Below are 20,584 nucleotides of genomic sequence, written 5' to 3'. Positions count from 1 at the left end.
GCCTCTGCCAGGCGACTTGTGGGCCCTGCTGGCCTTTTGGGGTAGCGGGGGGTGCGGGAAGGCCTCTTTTGGGCCCCCTGCAGGCCCAGCTGGCCTTTTGGGGTGACAGGGTAAGTGTGTGCAGGAGGGGGGTCGGCCACCCGCTCCCCACTGCCCACTGACCTGCTGGCAGGCAGGCTTGATGGGGCAGTGGCACAAACTGGCTGGGGCCTGGGCAGACTTTCTGATCAGTGCCCCTGCTGCTGCTGCCCAAGGCCATGCCGTCTCCTGCTACAAGCAGGCTACTCAACCTTCAGTCTCCAGCTGGCACCTGCGCAGTATGCTGTGCCGGGCCCCTCTGCCTCTGGCAGCAGGAGGGGCACTGATCAGAATGTCCATCCAGTTTTCAGCCATCAGCTTGTGCCGCCGCCCCATCGAGCCCAGCCAGCAGCACAAGCCAAGCAGTCCAAACAAGAAGTACGGGGGGCGATTTCCCGCCACCTCATGTGACTAAACAGTGGCCACCCAAGGCGTTGGTTCCCAGGTCTCCCCATGGAAGCTCTGCCTCTGTTTGCTGTAGAAGTTACCATAGAAAGGTTTTTTTTTGCTTTTATGTTCATTTAGATATGTACTTGTTTAAGCTTAGTGAGTAATTTTCATTTAGAGAAATTACACTGGTGTTTGAACCTCCAGAAAGTATTTAAAATATTTTGTTTTCACAAAGACTGGAGACTTGGGCAGTTGTTCAAGAATTAGGGAAAAATAAACAAATATTCTTCTCTTTGAGAAGCAGAAGCTTTTGTGAAGTTTTCAGTCTTACAGAGTGGATCATTTATTGAATGGAATGCAGTTGCTTTAAACACACGTCTGCCAAACCACCATCTAAAGCTAGCAGAATTTATGAGTCAAGAACACTATTAGCTTGCTGCTTTTTGCAGCTCCATGGATAATCTGCCCTTGTGAAATCACTTTGCTGGTACACTCAGTCCAGTCTTTTACTGTTGGCAGTTTTGGTCAGAATGGGCAGTCATTCAGTGTAGTTTTTTGCTGACTTTATGCAAATAGCACCAACATTTGTAATCAGCAGTTGCTGATTCCTAAAATAATCTGTTGTGCAACCTTTCAGGCAATACGCTTTTGAAAATGAATAAGAAGGAAAGGTTTGAAGGAAGAACAACCCAATCAGAAAAGAGATCCCTACCTATTCTTCAAGGCTTTTTTTGGGTTATGTTTTCTTTGGTGTTTCCTCAGTGATGCCTTCATCTTGCCAAACATTTTAATTGTAATTTTCATATTTGTATGTATTTAAGCTTAGGTTATACATTTTAACAGGGCAGTCCAAACTAGGGGGTGTCTGTGAATGGAGCCTTGAAAGCAGTGCGCGGTTGAGCCAATATGTGTGCAAATACCCCAGCTGAGGGGTTATAATGCCACAGGAAGGGCCCTGTGCAACTGCAGTGCTTAAACCCATGTTGCTGCACACACTGGCACCCCTCTGCATCAGGATCCCACGCTGGTGATCCAAGGGCGCTCCTGGGACAGAGCTGACTTTAGTTGATTCTCAGGGCAGTTTTGTCCTGGAAATTCCCCCATTTTCAGCACAGAATTTTGCCACCAAAAGGGTGGCATAATTAATTCCCAATGATGGACTTCCTTGAAAGAGAAGAGCTTATTTTCCTTCTTCTCACAGTGCCCATGCCACCGATTGTGTAGTGGGAGGCACTGCCACGACATTATTTTTGGCCATCGCTCTGCAATCCTTGGATTGAGCTGCCTGCATGTGTTTTTGTTGGTTTTAATGTTTTATAAGATGCAATTTTTATTATGCATGTTTTAATCTGTTAGTAACTTCAGTGACCGTTATTAGGACAGAAAGGTGGGGTATAAATTTAGTAGAATATTTTGTTAAATACCCCTGGCAATCTTTTGTAATATGCAAGGTCAATTTAAATTGCATAGACATTACTTATCAGTGAGAAATCTCAATAATCACTGTTTAGACATTACTTATCAGTGAGAAATCTCAATAATCACTGATGGGTGGCAAGGTATGTATTTGGGATGGGGGGTTGGTACTAGTGGTCCCTGCTAGAAGCTTTGGTCCCAGTAGCTACCCTACTTCAGAGTATGTTGATGCTGGTTATGTCTGATAGATTTATCCACCTTTTCCAGTGAATGGTGATTATATAAACCATCATGCCTTTGATCCCATTGGGCTGGACACCAGGTGATTTGTTTTTCTAGTTGGGTAGACTAGCATGCAATTAATTTATGTCAAAGTTGGGTTCACTAACCATTAAAGTTCCAAAGACTGATGGGGTATATTATGACATTTCTTATGCTAATACATTAATGTATTCTACTGTGTTTGTGAGGACTCAGAACCATGTTTTCCCTGCCAAATTTGAATTCCTAGTCTATCTTTATTTGCTGACAGTACCTACCGTAAATTAAGACAAGCATATAAACTTTCACTCTGTAATGGGCTACCTACACAGAGAAGACAGGGTGTTTTGCTGAAGTTCATCCAGAACAGGGGTAGGGAACCTGCGGCTCTCCAATTGGCCATGCTGGTAGGGGCTGATGGGAATTGTAGTTCCTGAACATCTGGAGAGCCGCAGGTTCCCTACCCCTGGTCCAGAAAAATGTTTATGTGTTTGCTCCTTATCAGTGTTTGGTTCACTCTTGGACATTTTTGTTTATTGTTCACAGTTGCAAAATGGTTTCATAATATTCAGTGACTTCTGATACTCATAAGATTGTTTCTGAGTTGCTTTTATAAAGCCTGTATGGTTGATGTGACTAAATTTGTTTATAATTTCTTAATTGTTTTTAATTCTTAAATATGGTATATGGATTATGGCCTATTAAACCCAAATGAAGTGAAAGTGACTTCAGAACCAGTTTGGCATCTTTCAGATTCTGGATGCTGGACTGAAGAGGAGTGTGATGGTGTTTCTGTGGTGAATGATTAGACTCTACATTGCTGAGGAACTGCAAATCATAGCTGTCCTAACCTTTCCTCACTGCCATTAGAAAGCAAACTGCTAGCAGTGCAATTCCAAGCAATCCTTCTAAACTCATTGCCTCGTGGCATCCACAGTAAGTCTATGGACCTAATTACAGAGTCTATTTGTTGAATTACAGACCCACTTTTAGTTCGACCATAATATAAACAATAAAGACTTAACTTTAAAGTAATGAAGACATTCTTCCCATCTGTCAGTTAAATCAATATTAGAATGGAAGGTATTTACAGTTTCTTCCACAGAGATTTATCACCACTACTGTCACAATTGACATCACTCATCACTATGAAGACCACCTCCAGCGCTGGGCTCAGAAATGCCAATTTCACAGTTCATGCACAATGACAACAACATCTAACTCAATGAAATGAAATATCACTGCAGATTTTTTAAAACAATGTCGGATGAATTTCTGTGAGAAAGATAACGTGGAAACAGTTGAGCAGATGTGAGGACTACTCTTTTAAGTGTCTTCATTTTATACTTTTTCTTCAGCCTGCCACTCTAAACCAAACCTCTATAGGACTTCCATTTACTCATGGAGTTCCTGTGAAATCAGAGATTTCTTCAGTTGGTTCAACATCACCTGTGCAATAGGAATTAATAACCAGAGAAAAATCAATGTTGGAGGAAAGCAAGTCAGTTCAAGTGGGAACAGGAAGTGAAGGAAAGAAAATGGCAATTAGACCAGCTTGGAATCACAGAATGGCAGTCCAAGGAATCAATAAAATAAGCCAATAAGTTTGAGGTACAGTGATGAAACAGGAGATCTTTACCAGCCTATTCTACTTCCTTTTATAAGGGCTGCTGGGAGCCTGAAGTTTGGGATACCAGGGAACCTTGAATGGTCTCAGGTGAGTATTCCAGTTCCAATAAAGTGAACTGGATTCAAACAGTCTTTCTGAACATAAGACTACATCCAGAATCCAGAAATGTTTGCATAGCAATAACACATCACAAATAGCAGTAGAACAGTCACTATTACAGAACTCTTTCTATACATCTTTGTACCCCAGTTTGCCCATAAAGCAGGACAATGAAAGAGGATGATGCAATAAAAATGACAGACTGACAAGGATAGATTTAGAAAGTATAAACATGTTACTTTGTCAACTTTGTATTTTTATCAATAAAAAGATATTCCTTACATATAAAAATGGTGTTATACATTGCATGCATTAAAATGGAAGTGTCATGATATATGTAACTCTTTTTTTGTGATGGGGAGCTATACTACAGTGACAAATTGCAATGGGGTGGACAATTTAGAAGTGGGATGTTAAAAGTGTGACATATTTATGAGCTGTCCCCCAGAGGAAACACTGTTGTTGCCACCAAGGGTTTTTTTTTCAATCCATGCTTCACACATACAGTAGATGTTTTTCCTCAGTGAATTCATCCACAATGTTTAAAATGCCAAGAAGCACCCAACCTAACACTGCAAAAAAAGAAGAAGCCAGGATTGATTTCTGAAAGAAAAAAAAACGGACCTGAATGGTTAAACAAATTATGGGAAATGTTTCACACAGCAAAGCTTCAGTAATCTCTGCAAAAATACCTTCCTTTTGCAAACCCCTGCACCCAAAATGAATAAATCTGTCATTGGCAATAAAGGCAAAGGGCACAACTGATTAGGACTATTTCTTTTCTAAGATCCATTGAAATTAAATATAATCTAGTAAAAGCACTAATGTGGATTTTGCCTTAATTCAAAACTCTACAGAATCCAATGTGTCTGTGAAGGTCAATCAGAGCTGGGGACACATCATTATCATTAATACTGGAGAATCCTCCAAATGTAAATTTCTATTGTGTGTGCAAAATATTTCCTGATAACGATGAAGTGCATGTGAATATTATCTAAAGTTGAAGAAAATGGTGTATTCCTCTCACATAGAATCCAGTATATACACTGAAGCCCTGCAGAGCTTTGGCATTTAACTTTTGAATTCAGAGCACAGCATATCAAATCCCACCTCTGGAACCATCCATCAGTTATACATTACAAAATTATTCATATTTCTGCAGCATCACAGAGAACTCTCTGAATGTGAAGACAATAATACTGTCTTGTAATACAGCTGCTGTATAAAACTTAAGAGGAAAACACTTGCCATAGACTTAACGGGCCCAAGTTCAATACTGCAAAATGAAAGACAGGTAAAATTGGATTAGTGTGTAATTTCAGGGCAATGAATTCTGGCAGAATAATATATGTTGGTTCTGTTCAAGAACACTGGATGCACTTATTGAGTTTACAGAACAATCATTACAGATTTATAACAGTACATGTATTTTCATTTAAAATAGGCTGTAGTGGGTACCAGACCAGCTTTCTTACACTGCTCACACTAGAGGATACCAACTGCATTATCAAGACTGCCTTCAAAACAAAACAAGCCACTAACCACTGTACACACACAAACCACCATGGCATTTTTAATTTATATATGGATAAGATGGAGTCAAATTCTTTTGACAATATACTGGCAAAGACCTACAAAACCTTTAAATAATGAAGTAGCATTTGCTCTGTTTAGTACATTGTTCTTCCCCAAGGGGAAATAAAAACAACAGAGAAGTGGATTTAGAGTTTAAGAAATGGATGGGAACATGTTTGCACTTGCTATAAAATTCAAACATTCCAACAAACTAGTCATTGTATATTGCCTGACTGAACTAGTAAAAAATAGATTGCTTTGTTTGTTTTGTGATTTCCCAGATTGCCCAGATTGCCCGTGTCAGAGGCAAAGAGCTGGTGGGGACTGCCTTCCTTTCGGAATCCAAGTTATAGTCCTTAGTTCTTAATAAGTATATGCGGCAGAGTTATTTTATTGATTTGGTGGCTGTGAAGTCCATATGCTAATACTCCTAATGATCAACCATTCCTTTTGGCTTTTGGTAATGAGTATTCTCATACAGTTAATATCAAAAAGAACTTTGTGCTCTACTTCTGTAATTTCAAAGTTTCCATTTTTAAACTCCCCTAGTCGTAAGTAAGTAGTACATTGTCTTCCCTTTTTGCCCCCAACAATTTTTTCTCCAACTTCTAAAGCTCCGTGATGCAAGATATCATTTTGTCGGTCTTCTGTTCCAGTGACAACTTTAATTCTATTGATTTTAATTGGCTTTTCAAAGACAATTACATAGAAATCTCCAGTTGAGGGTGCCTTTCCCCAGAAGTATTCATCAACACTACTGTAAGCCTTGCTTGCTTCATAATTTTCAAAGACATTCATGTTCGTGTGCAGGTTGGCAGGTGGGTTGTCAGGGATGTCAAATGAATCTTCTTCAAAGTCATCATCTTTTAATTTATTCTCTGCTCCTTTGTAAGATGAATAATATCCCATATGCTGGAAGAGAGAAGGCTTGAAACGTATCACATCCTTTTGTGCCAGTAGCCCCCGGAAATGTATTAGCAGCCAATCACAAGGCATTTCCTGATAGAACATTAGCAAGAAATGTGCCAGGCGGGGCAGGTCATGGGAATGATATAGTTTCCCAATGTAACCCAACTTGGAAAATTCTAATGTCACCCAGTAGGTTCCTTCTCGTGAAGCTATGACTTTTTTGACTACAGTTAAGAAGTTTCTGGCACATCGAACATCATCTTCTAACATCATGTAATAATCAGAAAGATTAGCACAGAAGTTGAGCAAGAAAGCATAATCTACATTTTGCTTGGAACGGAACCTCACACGATCTTCTGGGTCATTGTAATTTCTCTTAAGGCCATCCAATATTGGATAGTACTCTTCGGGAGTGTGAATCACCATTAACCTGCCAGCAATTATGTGATGAGCAAATTTCTGTGAAATATCTTGAACCATCCCATCACACCAAGATGAGTCAAACTCAGCTAGGTGCACCACAACTGCAATTTCTTTCAGCTCCTCATAACTTGACTGCTCAAATATGGACTTAATTGTCTCAAGCAAATAGTTCCCTTTTTTCCTTTTAACAGAGGATAGTCCAATGGTAAGATATCCTGCAGAAAAGAAAAGAAATAGGCTTATTAAGAGTCTGTAACAATGATATTAAAACATATACTGTTTTAGTAAAAGTAAGTTATTGGATTAATAAAAGCCAAAGTCTAGAAAGTACCATCAAGCACACTTACTGACTTATATGTACCTAGCAAGACTTTTCCTTTTTTTTCCTTTGTGTGGTATCCTTTCACCAATGCCAGTTCACAAACTGTTTTAAAAACTAACCTAGCTTTATATGTGTATGTATAGGCAGACTTGTTTTTTTCCTCACCATCAAATCTCTGGCTTGCAGGGAAAATATTTGGAGGCCTCACCAGTGTCAGTGTAATGTGCCACAGTACAAAACTGGAAGATTGAAATTAGAACACTTTGAGGAGGGGGGCGGGATTGACATCCCCTGCAATTAATTGGAAGGCAAAAGCATTATATATACAGACTGCAGGGTTATATTGGCCCCACACACACTGCAGAATTTTGTGTCCTCTCATCATATATCATTTTCTGTATACATAGGAGAAAAATGTTGAAAGTACGCTGGACCAAGTATATCTCAATTAGAAAACTTTGATTACCAGCATACAAATCTGAGTTTGTTTTTTACTCTTCACATAACAGTAAGATCGTCTGAAGTTTCACTGCTTTTTTACTTGCAAGGTTGGGTTGAAAAAATATGCCATTTAGCTGGTTATTTCACTCCCTCAGGAAGACAATATGTCAGCTAGCTACTGAATGTATGAAACTGTTCACACATTGAGATAAGGTTCAACTCTTTTAAACTGAACTGGCCTTTTAAGGTGCCAACAACTATTAACAATCCTTTAATGTCCTCAAGTATAGTTCCAAAGATGTCCCCCTTCCTCCACAATGGCAAACCTGGTCAGAGAAGAAGAAGAAGAAGAAGAAGAAGAAGAAGAAGTAGAAGAAGAAGAAGAAGAGGAGGAGGAGGAGGAGGAGGAGGAGGAGGAGGAGGAGTAAGTTTGGATTTATATCCCCCCTTTCTCTCCTGTAAGGAGACTCAAAGGGGCTTACAAACTCCTTTCTCTTCCTCCCTTACAACAAACACCCTGTGAGGTAGGTGGGGCTGAGAGAGCTCCAAAGAACTGTGACTAGCCCAAGGTCACCCAGCTGGCATGTACTGGAGTGCACAAACTAATCTAGTTCACCAGATAAGCCTCCACAGCTCAGGTGGGAGAGTGGGGAATCAAACCTAGTTCTCCAGATTAGAGTGCTCCTGCTCTTAACTACTACACCACGCTGGCTCCACCTGCTCTTAACCACTACACCACGCAGAGCTGATTTACAGGTAAATTACTATAGTGTAGTGAGTGGTAAAGAGCAGTGGACTCCAATTAGGAAACCAGGCTTGATTCCCCACTCCTCCATATGAGTGGCAGATTCTTATTTGTTGAACTAGATTTGTTTCCAGACTCCTACACTTGGGCTAGTCACAGTTCTCTTAGACCTTTCTCTGCCCCACCTACCTCACAAGGTGTCTGTTGTGGGGAGAGGAAGAGATCAAGTTTGTAAGCTGCTTTGAGAGGTATAAATCTTTCCTTTCCTTTCTACTGAGCAGGGATCACCTTGAAGTGTTTAGAATATGTGGTACTATGGGCCTCAGGAGCTTGTATTGGATTTAAATTTCCATATTTTATGTTAATCTGATGTCACTTTCAAATTAATGATTTTTTTGAACTTTGATTTAATTGGGATACGCCATATAGCTGGGGTTTGTTGTACCATAGTAGCTGACTGATATAGTAGATTTCTTAAGAAAGTTCACTTGGAACGTGCATGCTACAATGATATATTTATTTATTTATTCATATGTATTTGAGCTATCTTAACCTTATGAGATCTTGACTCCAATCTTCTTCATTGCTATTTGGGGAGTGCCAGCTGCCATCTCTTGATGGTGTGCTACTAAAGGTGTCACCAACCATCAATAACCAAGGTGTACTCCTTGCTGCCTCTTTGACAATGGAGGCTCAGTGTTGCACACAACTCCTGTGGTGTTTTTCCATCTTTGCCACGTAAAAACAGCTGGCCTTCTACCTGTCCCAATCCAATCTAGCCACAGTGATCCTTGTAACAGTCACCTCAAGATTAAACTATTGCAATTTGCTCTATGCAGGTCTACCCTTGGGCTTGCTCCACAGGCTCCAGCTGGTCTAAAATGCAGCAGCAAGAGTCCTTATGGACTTTGTGGCAAAGCACATTCAACCAGTTCTCCGCCAGCTGCATTGACTCTAGGTGGAATATTGGATCAAGTTCAAGGTTCTGGTGTTGATTCATAAAGCTCTGAATGGTCTGGAACCAGTGTATCTACAGGACCATCTCTCCTGGTGTGTCCCCCATAGGCAGCTGCAATCAGCAAGTGGAATTCTATCAGAGGTCCCTGGCCCTAAAGAGATCTGGCTAGCTTCAACCAGAGCCAGAGCATTTCAACTCTGGCTCCAACCTGGTGGAATGCTCTGTCAAATGAGACCTGGCCCCTGCCCTGTGGTATATAATTCAGTTTCACAGAGTCTATAAGACAGAGCTGTTCCATCGGGCTTATGGCTGAGGCAGTTACAATTATCTATCCAGGTCTCTCCCTTCCCTTTTCTCTTCCCTTCCCTCACCCTTCCTTTCCTTTCCTTTCCTTTCCTTTCCTTTCCCTTCCCTTTTCTTTCTCTTTCTCCTTCAGTGGAGTTTAAGTGCCATCTTGAGATGAAATTACTGGTTTGGTTTTAAATTGTTCTGAGTTTTAATTGCCGTAAGTTAAATTATTTAGTTGGAACTGTCAATTTTCTATGGATATAGTTTGAAAATGTTGGAAACCGCACAAAGCCTGTATAAGAAGGGGCAGTATATAAACCTAATAACATAACATAAATATAAACTCTGCCCCAACTTAGCTACTTTTGGATCCTGTAGTGAGGAGACTGGGGTAGACTACTATGACAGATAATGACTTAGGAGGTACCAATGTGCATCATTTGAATGATTGCAGCACGTAGTGGCAAACTAGAAAGAAAGAAAGAAAGAAAGAAAGAAAGAAAGAAAGAAAGAAAGAAAGAAAGAAAGAAAGAGAAAGAAAGAAAGAAAGAAAGAAAGAAAGAAAGAAAGAAAGAAAGAAAGAAAGAAAGAAAGAAAGAAAGAAAGAAAGACCTAACAGACCAGTTGCAGTGGGCAGCTCTGTGCAGAAGGCATTAGTAAATGCAGATAAGATCATCCTTTTTGATTATTATTTTGGACATCAAAATAATGGACTTGATGTGAAGACAAACAGAACACAAACAGCTAATGGATGATAAGTTTTCAGGGAATTCAATTGTTAACACTTTTTTCAGATTCCTTACTTCAGTCGCTACACGTCATCACGAACATTCCTGTTAAAGTTTTACCAAGAAACAGGTGATTCTGATCCATATATGAGAGAATCATGGACAGAGGCAAACCTAGGCAAACTGGAGCCCTTTGCAAAACCTGAGTTTGATACCCCACCATGGGCGGCCACCCTCCTCCACCGTGGCCAAACAATGATTTTTTCTACCAGGTCGTTTCAAAGTCACCATCACATTATAGAACATCCCCCAACTCACAAATCTGAACACAGCAATGGGCCATGCCACACAGCAGAAATAATTTTTGGAAAACATTTTCAAAATGCTTTCAAAATGTTTTATTACTGCTATGAAAACATTTTATGGTGTTGTATCCAGTCCCCCCAATTGGGGGAAACAGCATCACTTTCAATGTTATTTAAACTGGGGACCCCAGATTCTCCCTTTAAGGTGGATTTAAAAGGAGAATCTGGGCTCCCTAGTTTAAACGTGCTGCTGGAATCCACCCCCAAACAGCATTATTTTCAATGGTGTTTAAACTAGTGAGCCCAGATTCTCCTTTTAAATCCACCTTAAAGAGAGAATCTGGGGTCCCACTTAAACAACATTGAAAGTGATGCTATTTTGGGATGGATTCTTCCCCACCCTGAAACAGCATCCCTTTCAATGTTAAAACTGGGGACCTCAGATTCTCCCTTTAAATCCATGCCGAAGGGGGTGGATATAATAATAATAATAATAATAATAATAATAATAATAATAATAATAATAATAATAATAATAATAATAATAATAATAATAATAATAAACCACCTTTATTAGGCATTGAGAGAGTAAAAGAAAGAAAACAAGCATTGGCAGGAAGGGAGTGGATTTAAAAAGAGAATCTGGGGAAATTTAGGGGGTGCCTGTTGTCAGGGGTGCAATTATTAAGATAGCAGCACAAAAAATTCAAAATATCTTTGTAAGACCCTACTGATGATACCACCCAGGTTTGGTGAAGTTTGGTTCAGGGGGTCCAAAGTTATGGACCCTCAAAGGTGTAGCCCCCATCTCCTATTAGCTCCCATTGGAAACAATGGGGGATGGGGCACTCACTTTGGGAGTCCATAACTTTGGACTCCCTAAACCAAACCTCACCAAACCCGGGTCATATCATTAGGAGAGTCTCCCCAAAACCTCCTAAAATTTTGGTGCTGCTAGCCTAAAATCTGCACCCCCTGCAGGCCAAAAACAGAAAAAACACTGAAAATACAAAATTCCCCACAAACGAACCTGTAATTTTGTCACCCACCACAAGGTGGTGCCCTGGGCAGCTGCCCACTTTGCCCAATGGGAGGAATGCCTCTGATCATGGATCATAAAAGTAGGCATGATGCAGACACCAAGTGTTTCTTTGGGTGTTTACAGTTCCTGAAGCATTTGCATTCCTCTGAGAAGTCAGATATATGGAGTTTTTTGTTGGCAGCATATTTGAAATTCCTCTTATTGTGCCGGCACTGCTAACTCTTGGAATGGACTAACAGGCTTGCATATTTTAAATCACTACTGAGCTTAGGATGGCATTTAATTCCTGCTGAAATTCCACCTGCATTCTTAAGTGTAGTTGTTCCCTCGTGCTGTCATTTGCTGTTAAAATGTAAATGACTGAACAATGGACAATTCTGCACCCATCACAAGAGGTAGTGTAAGCCTTGCTTGACCCATTCTTGTGTTTTCCACATATGATCATTGGGCATGGATTAAAAAGAAGACTTTGTTATTGAGCTGACTTCTGCTATACAAGTGTATAGGAATTCTTTAATTTTAAAATTATTTATCCTTATTTTAATATTTTCCTAGATAGTAACACTAAGTGTGAAGTTTTATTTCATTTCAGAACAAATGTTCTTGGTGGATTTTTCTATGTTTGTTACTATTAGGTGAGATAAAACAATCTTGCCTTGGCTAATGAAATTGAAATTCCACATACTTACTTTTTCTGAGCAAAGGTGTGCCAGCCAGATAGCGATAGGAAACGTTTATTGATCCTGAGAAATTGGACAGATCTTTAAAAGTGTGAACATATCGCTCTGAATTTAACTGATGTGTGGCTGTTTCTCTGATTAACTGTTTGTTTCCTTCCTAACAGGAAGATGAAAAAGAAAAAAATAGAGAGAGCATACTCAGCTGCTGTTAATGTAAGTAAAGAAACAAACACACACACTGCTACATTGCTCAACAGTGTTCCCACTCCAACACACACACACACACACACACACACACACACACACACACACACACACACATTCAACTTCCTTTAAACACTGGTCTCATTGAGTCACATGTGTAGAAGTATGTTCATATTTGCATCAACAGGCTCTCTAACTAGTACAATAGATTTGAGATTGTTGAATGGATGAACATCATGTTAGCATGGCCTTCATCCCCTGCCTTATAAAATATTGGATTTCATATTATTCCTTACACTGTGTGCTGCAAAATGCCAGTTTCCATGTCTGTATGGGTGGATAGAAGAGTGTCCAAACTGAAAGCAAGCCTAAGGCAAAACAATCTGTTTGCAAATCTATGAGTTACACCAGGCAATACTATCTGGACGTCTCATAATACAGACATGAATCTTTGATTATCCTACCCTGCCAGAATACTCCTTTAACATAATGGAATCTGTAGAACTCCTGAGCACCACAGCTCGCTAAGCTGCTTTTTGGAAACTCCCTGATACTGTGCTTTTGAGAAAACACTTCTCCAAACAATTGCTTCTTCCCTGCATTTCCCCCACCTCTCAGATACGATCTCCCTAACAACAAGATCCCTTCCTGATTCACTCAAGCCTCAGCAAAATTTGAATACTTAAGGCAGAGACTGTAGGAAGTACCTCTGCATAAACCATTCAAGGTTTCTCTGATATAATCTAGGACCAATTGACCCCATTGTCCCGTGGAGTAGAACAATAGATAGAGCTGCTAATTAGCTCAGCCCTGCAGATCAGCATAGAGGCAAGAAACCAAACCTAATGCAAAGGGTCGCTTTTCCCACCAAACTAGAGATCCACCCTATAAAAGTCCTGCTCACATTAAGCTCACTGCTCATTTCTAACCTGAACCTCCCTTGGTCAAGTTGGTGTGAGACATGATATATTGTCCTTCGCTTGGGACCCTATGCTGGCATAGAGATCCTTGCCTTCTTCTGGAACTTCTCTGCAGATCGTTGGTAATGTATAAGTCCCCTGCTTCCCCAAATCCCATTCTATCATCCCACCTATCTTTTCCTCCCTATCTATATACTTAGGAACTGTGTGTATGTGCCTTAACGTCTCACTGTGTGATTGTTTGCAACCAAAACTTATATAAAAATATTTAAACTACAATTTGGTCTCTTTTGTGAATTCTCTGCAGGTACATTTCAAGCCGTTTCTAGTCTAAAAAGATCCCCTCCCAGCCTGCCTCTTGCATTGCTAAGCCGAGTAATTCCCCATTGCTCTATAAAAACAAGTTCTTACACTGTTAAGCTGGATAACAATCAAGAGAGGCAAATGCAAATCTGTGTTATTAAGATGGACAAATCTGCTCTGGGACTCTTACATACAAGTTGTAGAATAGTTATATAGTATCTTGTCTCTTCATTATTTCCACCCTAAACCTATTTATCTGTTATCATCTCCCACTCACCCTACTCCAATCCCATTTCATTTCTTTCTGCCATATCAATCCCTCTGACTGATTTGCTCCTCCCTCTTTCTCAGCCTGACTTCATTTTCTCATTCATGCCCACCACCTTGCCCATTAAGAACCTGATAGTTTATAAGTTTAGGTAGAGTTTTATGTGAATCAGAATTGCCAACAGTAATTGGGCAAACTTTTTTTTTTGTAAATGTTAGTTAAAATTATATTGGATTGAAAAATTAAAAAGTTCTGGAGAATAATGAGAAACTGAAGTTGTTCATGTTTCTAGAGATATACAGAGTCTTCTTGGATCACATCTTCCTCTCATGTTGCTACCGTATTTGTATTGTTATTCTGTACATCCTGCCACAGAGATAAACACACAGTGCAGTTCTAAACCAAGTTACACTACTCCCTTCCTCTGAGTCCAATGAAGCCAATGGGCTTAGAATGGTGTGACTATGCTTAGGACATATGCATTGCCAACCTCAAAGACCTTTGAAACATGTACATGATCTGATTCCACTAATACAAATGATGGATGTAGGACAGGTGTTGCAGCACATCAGATGAACCTCCTGGGCAAATGTCCTCTTCAGTATTCCTCAAAGATATGCTGCAACAACTTGCATGGTAGCCACAGTCCTCAAGGAATATTAATGCAAAAATCAGCTTTGTTGGAGTGTCTCAAAGGAGACTCTGTATTGAAATGGATATTTTTAAGCTCCCCCCCCCCCCCAAGCAACCTTAGTGTAGTAAACAGTTTGAAGCAGCTGGGGTGGAAACACTGACAGTTACATGCAAGAAATTTTAAATATAATGGAAAATCCCCCAAGTCAATCTCTTCATAGCCCCAGTGTCATATATTTTATTTTTTCTTGCAAATGTGCATTCTAGAGAATTAAAAATGATTGCCTCCATATATTGACATAATTATTTAGTGGAATGTGCTCGCTTCGGCAGCACATATACTAAAAAAAATTAGTGGAATGTGGATACAGTGTTGTTTCTTTCCATTTCCTATTTACTGAAAAAAGCTTGGGACAGTGCACATGATTTCCACTCCCATTCATTCCTAACAACTATCCTGGGAGGAAGGCTTTGATGAGATAGTAACTGGCCACAGGGTATTATGGCCGAGAAGGATTTGAAACCAGAGCTTTCTGGTCCAGCACTATATCCACTAAATGGCACTGTAGGGATGTTACCAGCGTTTAGCCACATATTATTTCAGTCTTAATATTTCAGTGTCTGCCATGGTTTTTCCCTGGGTGGGAGAGAATTGGAATTATTTTCTCCCCAACTACACTAATGAAATTTGTACTTAAATTCATTTTGTAGAATTGTATTGATTTACTGAAAACAGAACCTTTATAAAACAACTTATAAACAGAGCTCTATAGGGCTATCATGGGTCTTTGGACAAATATTTCCTCTGGTAACATCCTAGGTGGTGGCGAACCTTTGGCACTCCAGATGTCATGGACTACAATTCCCATTGGCCCCTGCCAGCATTGGCCAATTGGTTCGCCACCACTATAGGGCTACCAACTTAGGATTGAGAGATTCCTAAAGATCTGGGGGTGGGACATGGGGAAGGTGGCATCAGCAAAATCTAATGACGACCCCCCCCCCCCCGATCTAAGTCTGGAAATCAGCTGTAATTCCAGAAGAACTCCAGGCCCCCCTGGAGATTGGCAAACCTACCCCAAATAACATTTAAACTATAAGGGAGACTGGGAAAAAAAGGAGCAAGAAGAGTAAACCAGCCATCACTGATTTTGAGGAATTTATCAGCATGGCAAACTGCACAATAATACATGGACAATAAGAGAAGCCAAAGTCTCACTAAGAATGTAGACTTTAACTCTTGTTGCAGGAAAGCACTTGCTGTGATCAGGATTAGGTCTAGGCAAGTGAAGGTGACTTCTGCCCTGGATGGCAGGCAGAGAGGAGGTGGTGACACCCATGTCAGAAGCTGTAGCTGCCCACCTCACTGTTGCTGCTCACTGGAGTCCCAGGCTGCTCAGTGGCAGGGAGGCAGGCTAAAGCTGGGCTGGCATTACCTATGGGCCAGATCTGGGGTGGAAAGAAGGCACATGCCCCCAGCCATACTCAAAAAATTTACATTTTGGGGCTGGAAATAAAATGTTTCCTCCATGAAATTCCACATTGTTTCCCCCCTCCCTTTAGTTCCAAAAACATTTCCAAGCATCTTTTTCTCTGTTTTTTTAAAAAACCCTTTTCAATTATTCTTTTGTCTGAAATGCTTCGAAGCCAGCTTCCATCTCAGTGTAGTCACATTTACAACATTTTATCTTTCCGGCTGCCATTTTCGACACCTTTGTGCTGTCGCCCAACTTCTCCCTCAGCATCATTTTTTCAAATTCCTCATCTCTCCCCTTTCTCCCTCACCGCTTTATTTTTGTCATTTCTGGGTTGTTTTTTTTACTATTTTGGTTGAATCTATGAAGCATCCATTAAACTGAGCTACAGAGAATCAAAGCAGAGAATCAATGAAGTACTGTTTCTACAAATCCCCCTTCCCAATAAAGAAATCCCTCACAGCAGCCATCAGATGTTTGGAAGAGGTGACCATGGAGAACATCATGGTAAGGGGAGGGATTGAAAATGTTCTGAAAATGTTCTGGTGACTTGTGTGGAAGGGCCACAAATAGGGGTAAAGAACACCTTTCCCATAAGCCACAACTCACACAAGCCTCAGAAAGAAGTGACCTCCAGTCCCACGATGCATAAATCACTAGAAAGCAATTTGGAATTGCTTCCCTGCATGCTTCCCTGCATCCACAGCCTTATAACTTAGAGATTTGTTCCGTGAGTTTTCTATGACATTGGCTGCTATGGGCTTCCTCAGGGTTTGGAGGCAGATGCTAAATTTTGGGGTTCCTGCATGCAGGGCTTGGTGTGGGGAGGAGCAGAGGCAATATCAGTATGACAGGAAAGGAAATGTATTTTAATTTAAAATGGGGGAGAAACAATGTTGAAATGAAGGAGTCACAATGGGCTGTGGGGGAGAGACACTCCTGGGAAGTACATGCTGTATTTGTTTTCCCTCTGTATTTTTTAAATTGCTCTGTTTTTCCATGCAAGGTTTCTCCTTACAAAAGCTTGTAGAGTAATTTAGACTGACTGTTAGTGAGTAATCCAAGGCCACTCTGTAAGCTTCAGACTCCCTCGTTTAAATTAAGTGTTCTAACTACTGCACCATGCTGGAGCAGAATTTGTTTATTTGTTTTAGTGCATTTTATCCCACCAATACTTGAAAGGACCTAGAGAAGCATTTGTGGTTTTCCCTCCTCCATTTTATCCAGGTTGCACCACAGAGAGAGGAATTAGGCTGAATGGTGGAATTATTGGCCCAAGGTCACCCATTAAATTTCATAGTTCTTGGGGATTTTAACCTAGGTCTCCAGGGCTGCTTTTTTCAGTTATTTCAGAATATTTTGATATCTTTATAATAGTTAGGAACAGTGTAATTAGTTTATTAATTTTTAAAAGTATCAGCTTGTGAGACAGGGACTATTACTCTTGCATTTGCTTATAAAATCAGGATTCTGTTATCCTCCAACAGCATACTAATGAGACTATGAAATACAGTCTTTAGTTGTGTGGGAGCTTCTTCTATATAGCGAGAACCTCAATACGGCAAGCACAAAGCAAACAAACTTCTTTATTTGTTGGTGAAAAGATTTCCTATGGAATAAGTTATACTCCTAAAGGGTCGATACATGTTATTTGATTGATCACCTAGTCTTTTTCTCTTATACTGCTGGGAAGAGGTCCAAAATGTGGAATCTTGGTGGTGGGTAGCTGTTTTATCTTTTCCCTAATCAAAATTAGGCATATACAAAAATGTACCTATAGCTGCTGCTAGATGTCTAAGAGGGTGAGAAATCTCCTTCCTCTCTGCAAGCCATTCATTTACTCAATGAATGGAGTAGGCCCGAATCCTGCCACAAATTCAATATGTTAAGGCATTCACATGTTTCGCTCCTCTACTTTCTAGTTAGTTTTTTTATGGCAGAAAGGGGATGGGACATGTGTATATATGTTTTCAAAACAGTATTTATGTATTTTAATTATGCAGAAAGGTCATCATACAGCTTCACTTACATTAAAAAAGAAATTAATAAACAATTCATAGAAATCAAAACAATGTATGCTATCGTTTAAAAGAGTCATTGATCATATGTACACACACAAATCTACATGTATATGTGTATGTGAGTATATATACATATGTATTATATACATATATGCTGATTATATCATGTGTAAAGATACACACACACACACACACACACACACACACACACACACACACACATACATACATATGGGGGGAAGCATTTTGTACTTTGGGCCCACTTCAAAAAATGTAGATCCACCCCTGGCTGTGATTTCAAGTCACACAGAAGTTAGTGATTTCAGATGCCTTGAGATTCCACTGGCAATACTGAAGTCCTGAAATTTATTGGTCAAGGTCAACAAGCATCATATTGGCTGTTCCTTTTGCCCTAATGTGAAACAAAATGAGGCAGGATCGGGGATCGGGCGGTATAAAAGCCGAAATAATAAATAAATAAAATAAATAAATAAAATAAAATAAATAAGGTCGATTCCCCACCCACCATTAGATGCGCGCTCCTCACGGCAAATACCCCGGGGTCCTGCAGCACTCCCCACTACACCAGCAGTGACAATGCAGTGACAATGCAGTCACCCCAATTCTGCCGCTCCTCCCACCCCTCAGCGAGCATCATTTCGGATCCTGGTCGGAAGTACATCTTTGATCTCTAGACACAGTTCCCTAGAAATTTCATATTCCTAGTCTATCCACTTTCAGTGGCCCTGTGCAAAAACTGGACTAAAAAGAGCGTACCTGTGCATTCCAAGCAAACTGGCACACTAACACAGATTTTACTCATCCATGTTTAGAGTTCTGAATAATGCCTTGTTTCTCTATATTTGGAGTCACAAGCAAGGAACCCATCAGAATATTTATTCATCCTCACAGAGGGAAAAAATGCATCATAGAAGTTAGGGAAAATGTCAAATACAGTCAGGAATAGGAAAAAACAACCTTGAAAAGAAAATATAAGACAGTAAATAGATCATAAAAGTCTCAGTGGAATGAGGCAAAACAAAGTCTTAGATCAACAATGAAATGTACAAAAAGAGAAAAAAACATGAAAAAGAACCTTTTATTATAAAACGGCAAATTAAGCATGAGACATTCTGCCATCTGGGAAGTTCACATAAAGATCTAAAAACAAAGAAGAAAAACAGTATAAACAGCAAATAAAAAAGTGAGATGCATCTGGGTTTTTTGAAGTAATTAGCAAACAAAAGGAGGCATCCATGTGAGTGACAGAAAATATGGTCAAATTTAATTACAAGTGAGAAGTTATGAATAAATAAAGTTCCCTACAAAATGTTAATTCCAACAGTACTGTAAGAAGAAGAAATATATCAAAAGTCATGGGGAATACAAACACATTGCTTTACATGAAACTTTCTTATAATAAGCAATACAGGTCTTGCTGACTGAAGTCTAAAGTACCAACTATTGCCAACGGCGCTTTGGAAAAAAATTGATTTTATAAATAGCTGGAATAGTAGTGACCATCCTTGGCCTTTCTGCCTCTCCCAACCTGAACTATTTCATAGAATTGTTATTGTCAAGAAAGTGTCTATCTTATGACAACTTTTCAGCTCTAGCCAGCAAAGCATTTCACAGCTACTGGCTGTTATTAAGTTACGGCTTATCTCCCAAGGCCATTTTCTGATTTGCTTCACCTGAGAATATTCTGGATGGGATGGGCTACTTGCTCAGTAGGAACAGGTCTTAGATCTCGGAAAGTTTGGTCAGGGCATCCTCTGGATTGGTCAATTGGGGTCACCAGACTATGGCCAGAGTTTTGCATAAAAGACTCATAATTGTAACTGCAAGTATCCCCTTACCCATATACCCCTTCTGCTGCTAGAGAGAAAATTTTGCTATTCCTCACAACCCTGAACACCTCAATAACAACTATGTTTCGTAGGACTTCTGTGAGCGTGCAGAAAGATAGCTTATTTTGTTTTTGTGTATCCTATGCCAAGTGATACTCTATTTTTAATTTTTCCCAGTAAAGCTCTCTTTTGCTGTTGGTGGTGTGAGTTGGCTACATTACCAAGTGCTTGGCTACATTACTGAGTGTGGCAAGGTTTATGCCACCACAGCTGTGATCATAAAATGGAAGAGGGGAAGAACAGAATACAGAAGAAATGAAGAAACAATATGGTTCTTCCTTTGGAGCAACTAAATACAATGTTGAAAATCTTGTGAATTACCAGATACGACCAATGTCCCTCCAGAAGTACCTCAGATTTCACTGTTTTTGGTGTTATCCTTTTAAATGGCTACTTACCAAGACATAGCTATCTTCAATGTATACGTTCATGAACAACAAGCAAACGACAAGCACGCCTAGGAATGATACAGCGGATCGCTTTCGTAAGCATCTCATTTTGTCCAAATATTTCAGGGTAAATCTGACATCAAGAAAGGCAAATGCCTCCTAAGAGAGAAA

The 20,584-nt window shown here is 40.0% G+C and overlaps 1 protein-coding gene across 10 annotated transcripts in view; it reads right to left on the bottom strand.

The window, feature by feature from the left end:
- Nucleotides 1-5,419: 5,419 nt before the first annotated feature.
- MGAT4C (MGAT4 family member C) overlaps nt 5,420-20,584 on the bottom strand; it is a 485,991-nt gene continuing 470,826 nt past the window's right edge. For all 10 annotated transcript variants that reach the window (XM_048500314.1, XM_048500309.1, XM_048500311.1 and 7 more), the window contains 3 exons: nt 20,423-20,572; nt 12,300-12,447; nt 5,420-6,996 (listed from right to left, as the gene is read on the bottom strand). In XM_048500314.1, the coding sequence (XP_048356271.1) occupies nt 5,840-6,996; nt 12,300-12,447; nt 20,423-20,521 (1,404 nt within the window). In that variant the 5' untranslated portion in view covers nt 20,522-20,572 and the 3' untranslated portion in view covers nt 5,420-5,839. The remainder of the gene's footprint in view (nt 6,997-12,299; nt 12,448-20,422; nt 20,573-20,584) is intronic.

This window comes from Sphaerodactylus townsendi, linkage group LG06, assembly GCF_021028975.2.
Source record: "Sphaerodactylus townsendi isolate TG3544 linkage group LG06, MPM_Stown_v2.3, whole genome shotgun sequence".
Lineage (NCBI taxonomy): Eukaryota > Metazoa > Chordata > Lepidosauria > Squamata > Sphaerodactylidae > Sphaerodactylus > Sphaerodactylus townsendi.
Note: the sequence above shows the minus strand (reverse complement) of the source record. Positions and strands in the feature narration are given on the sequence as shown.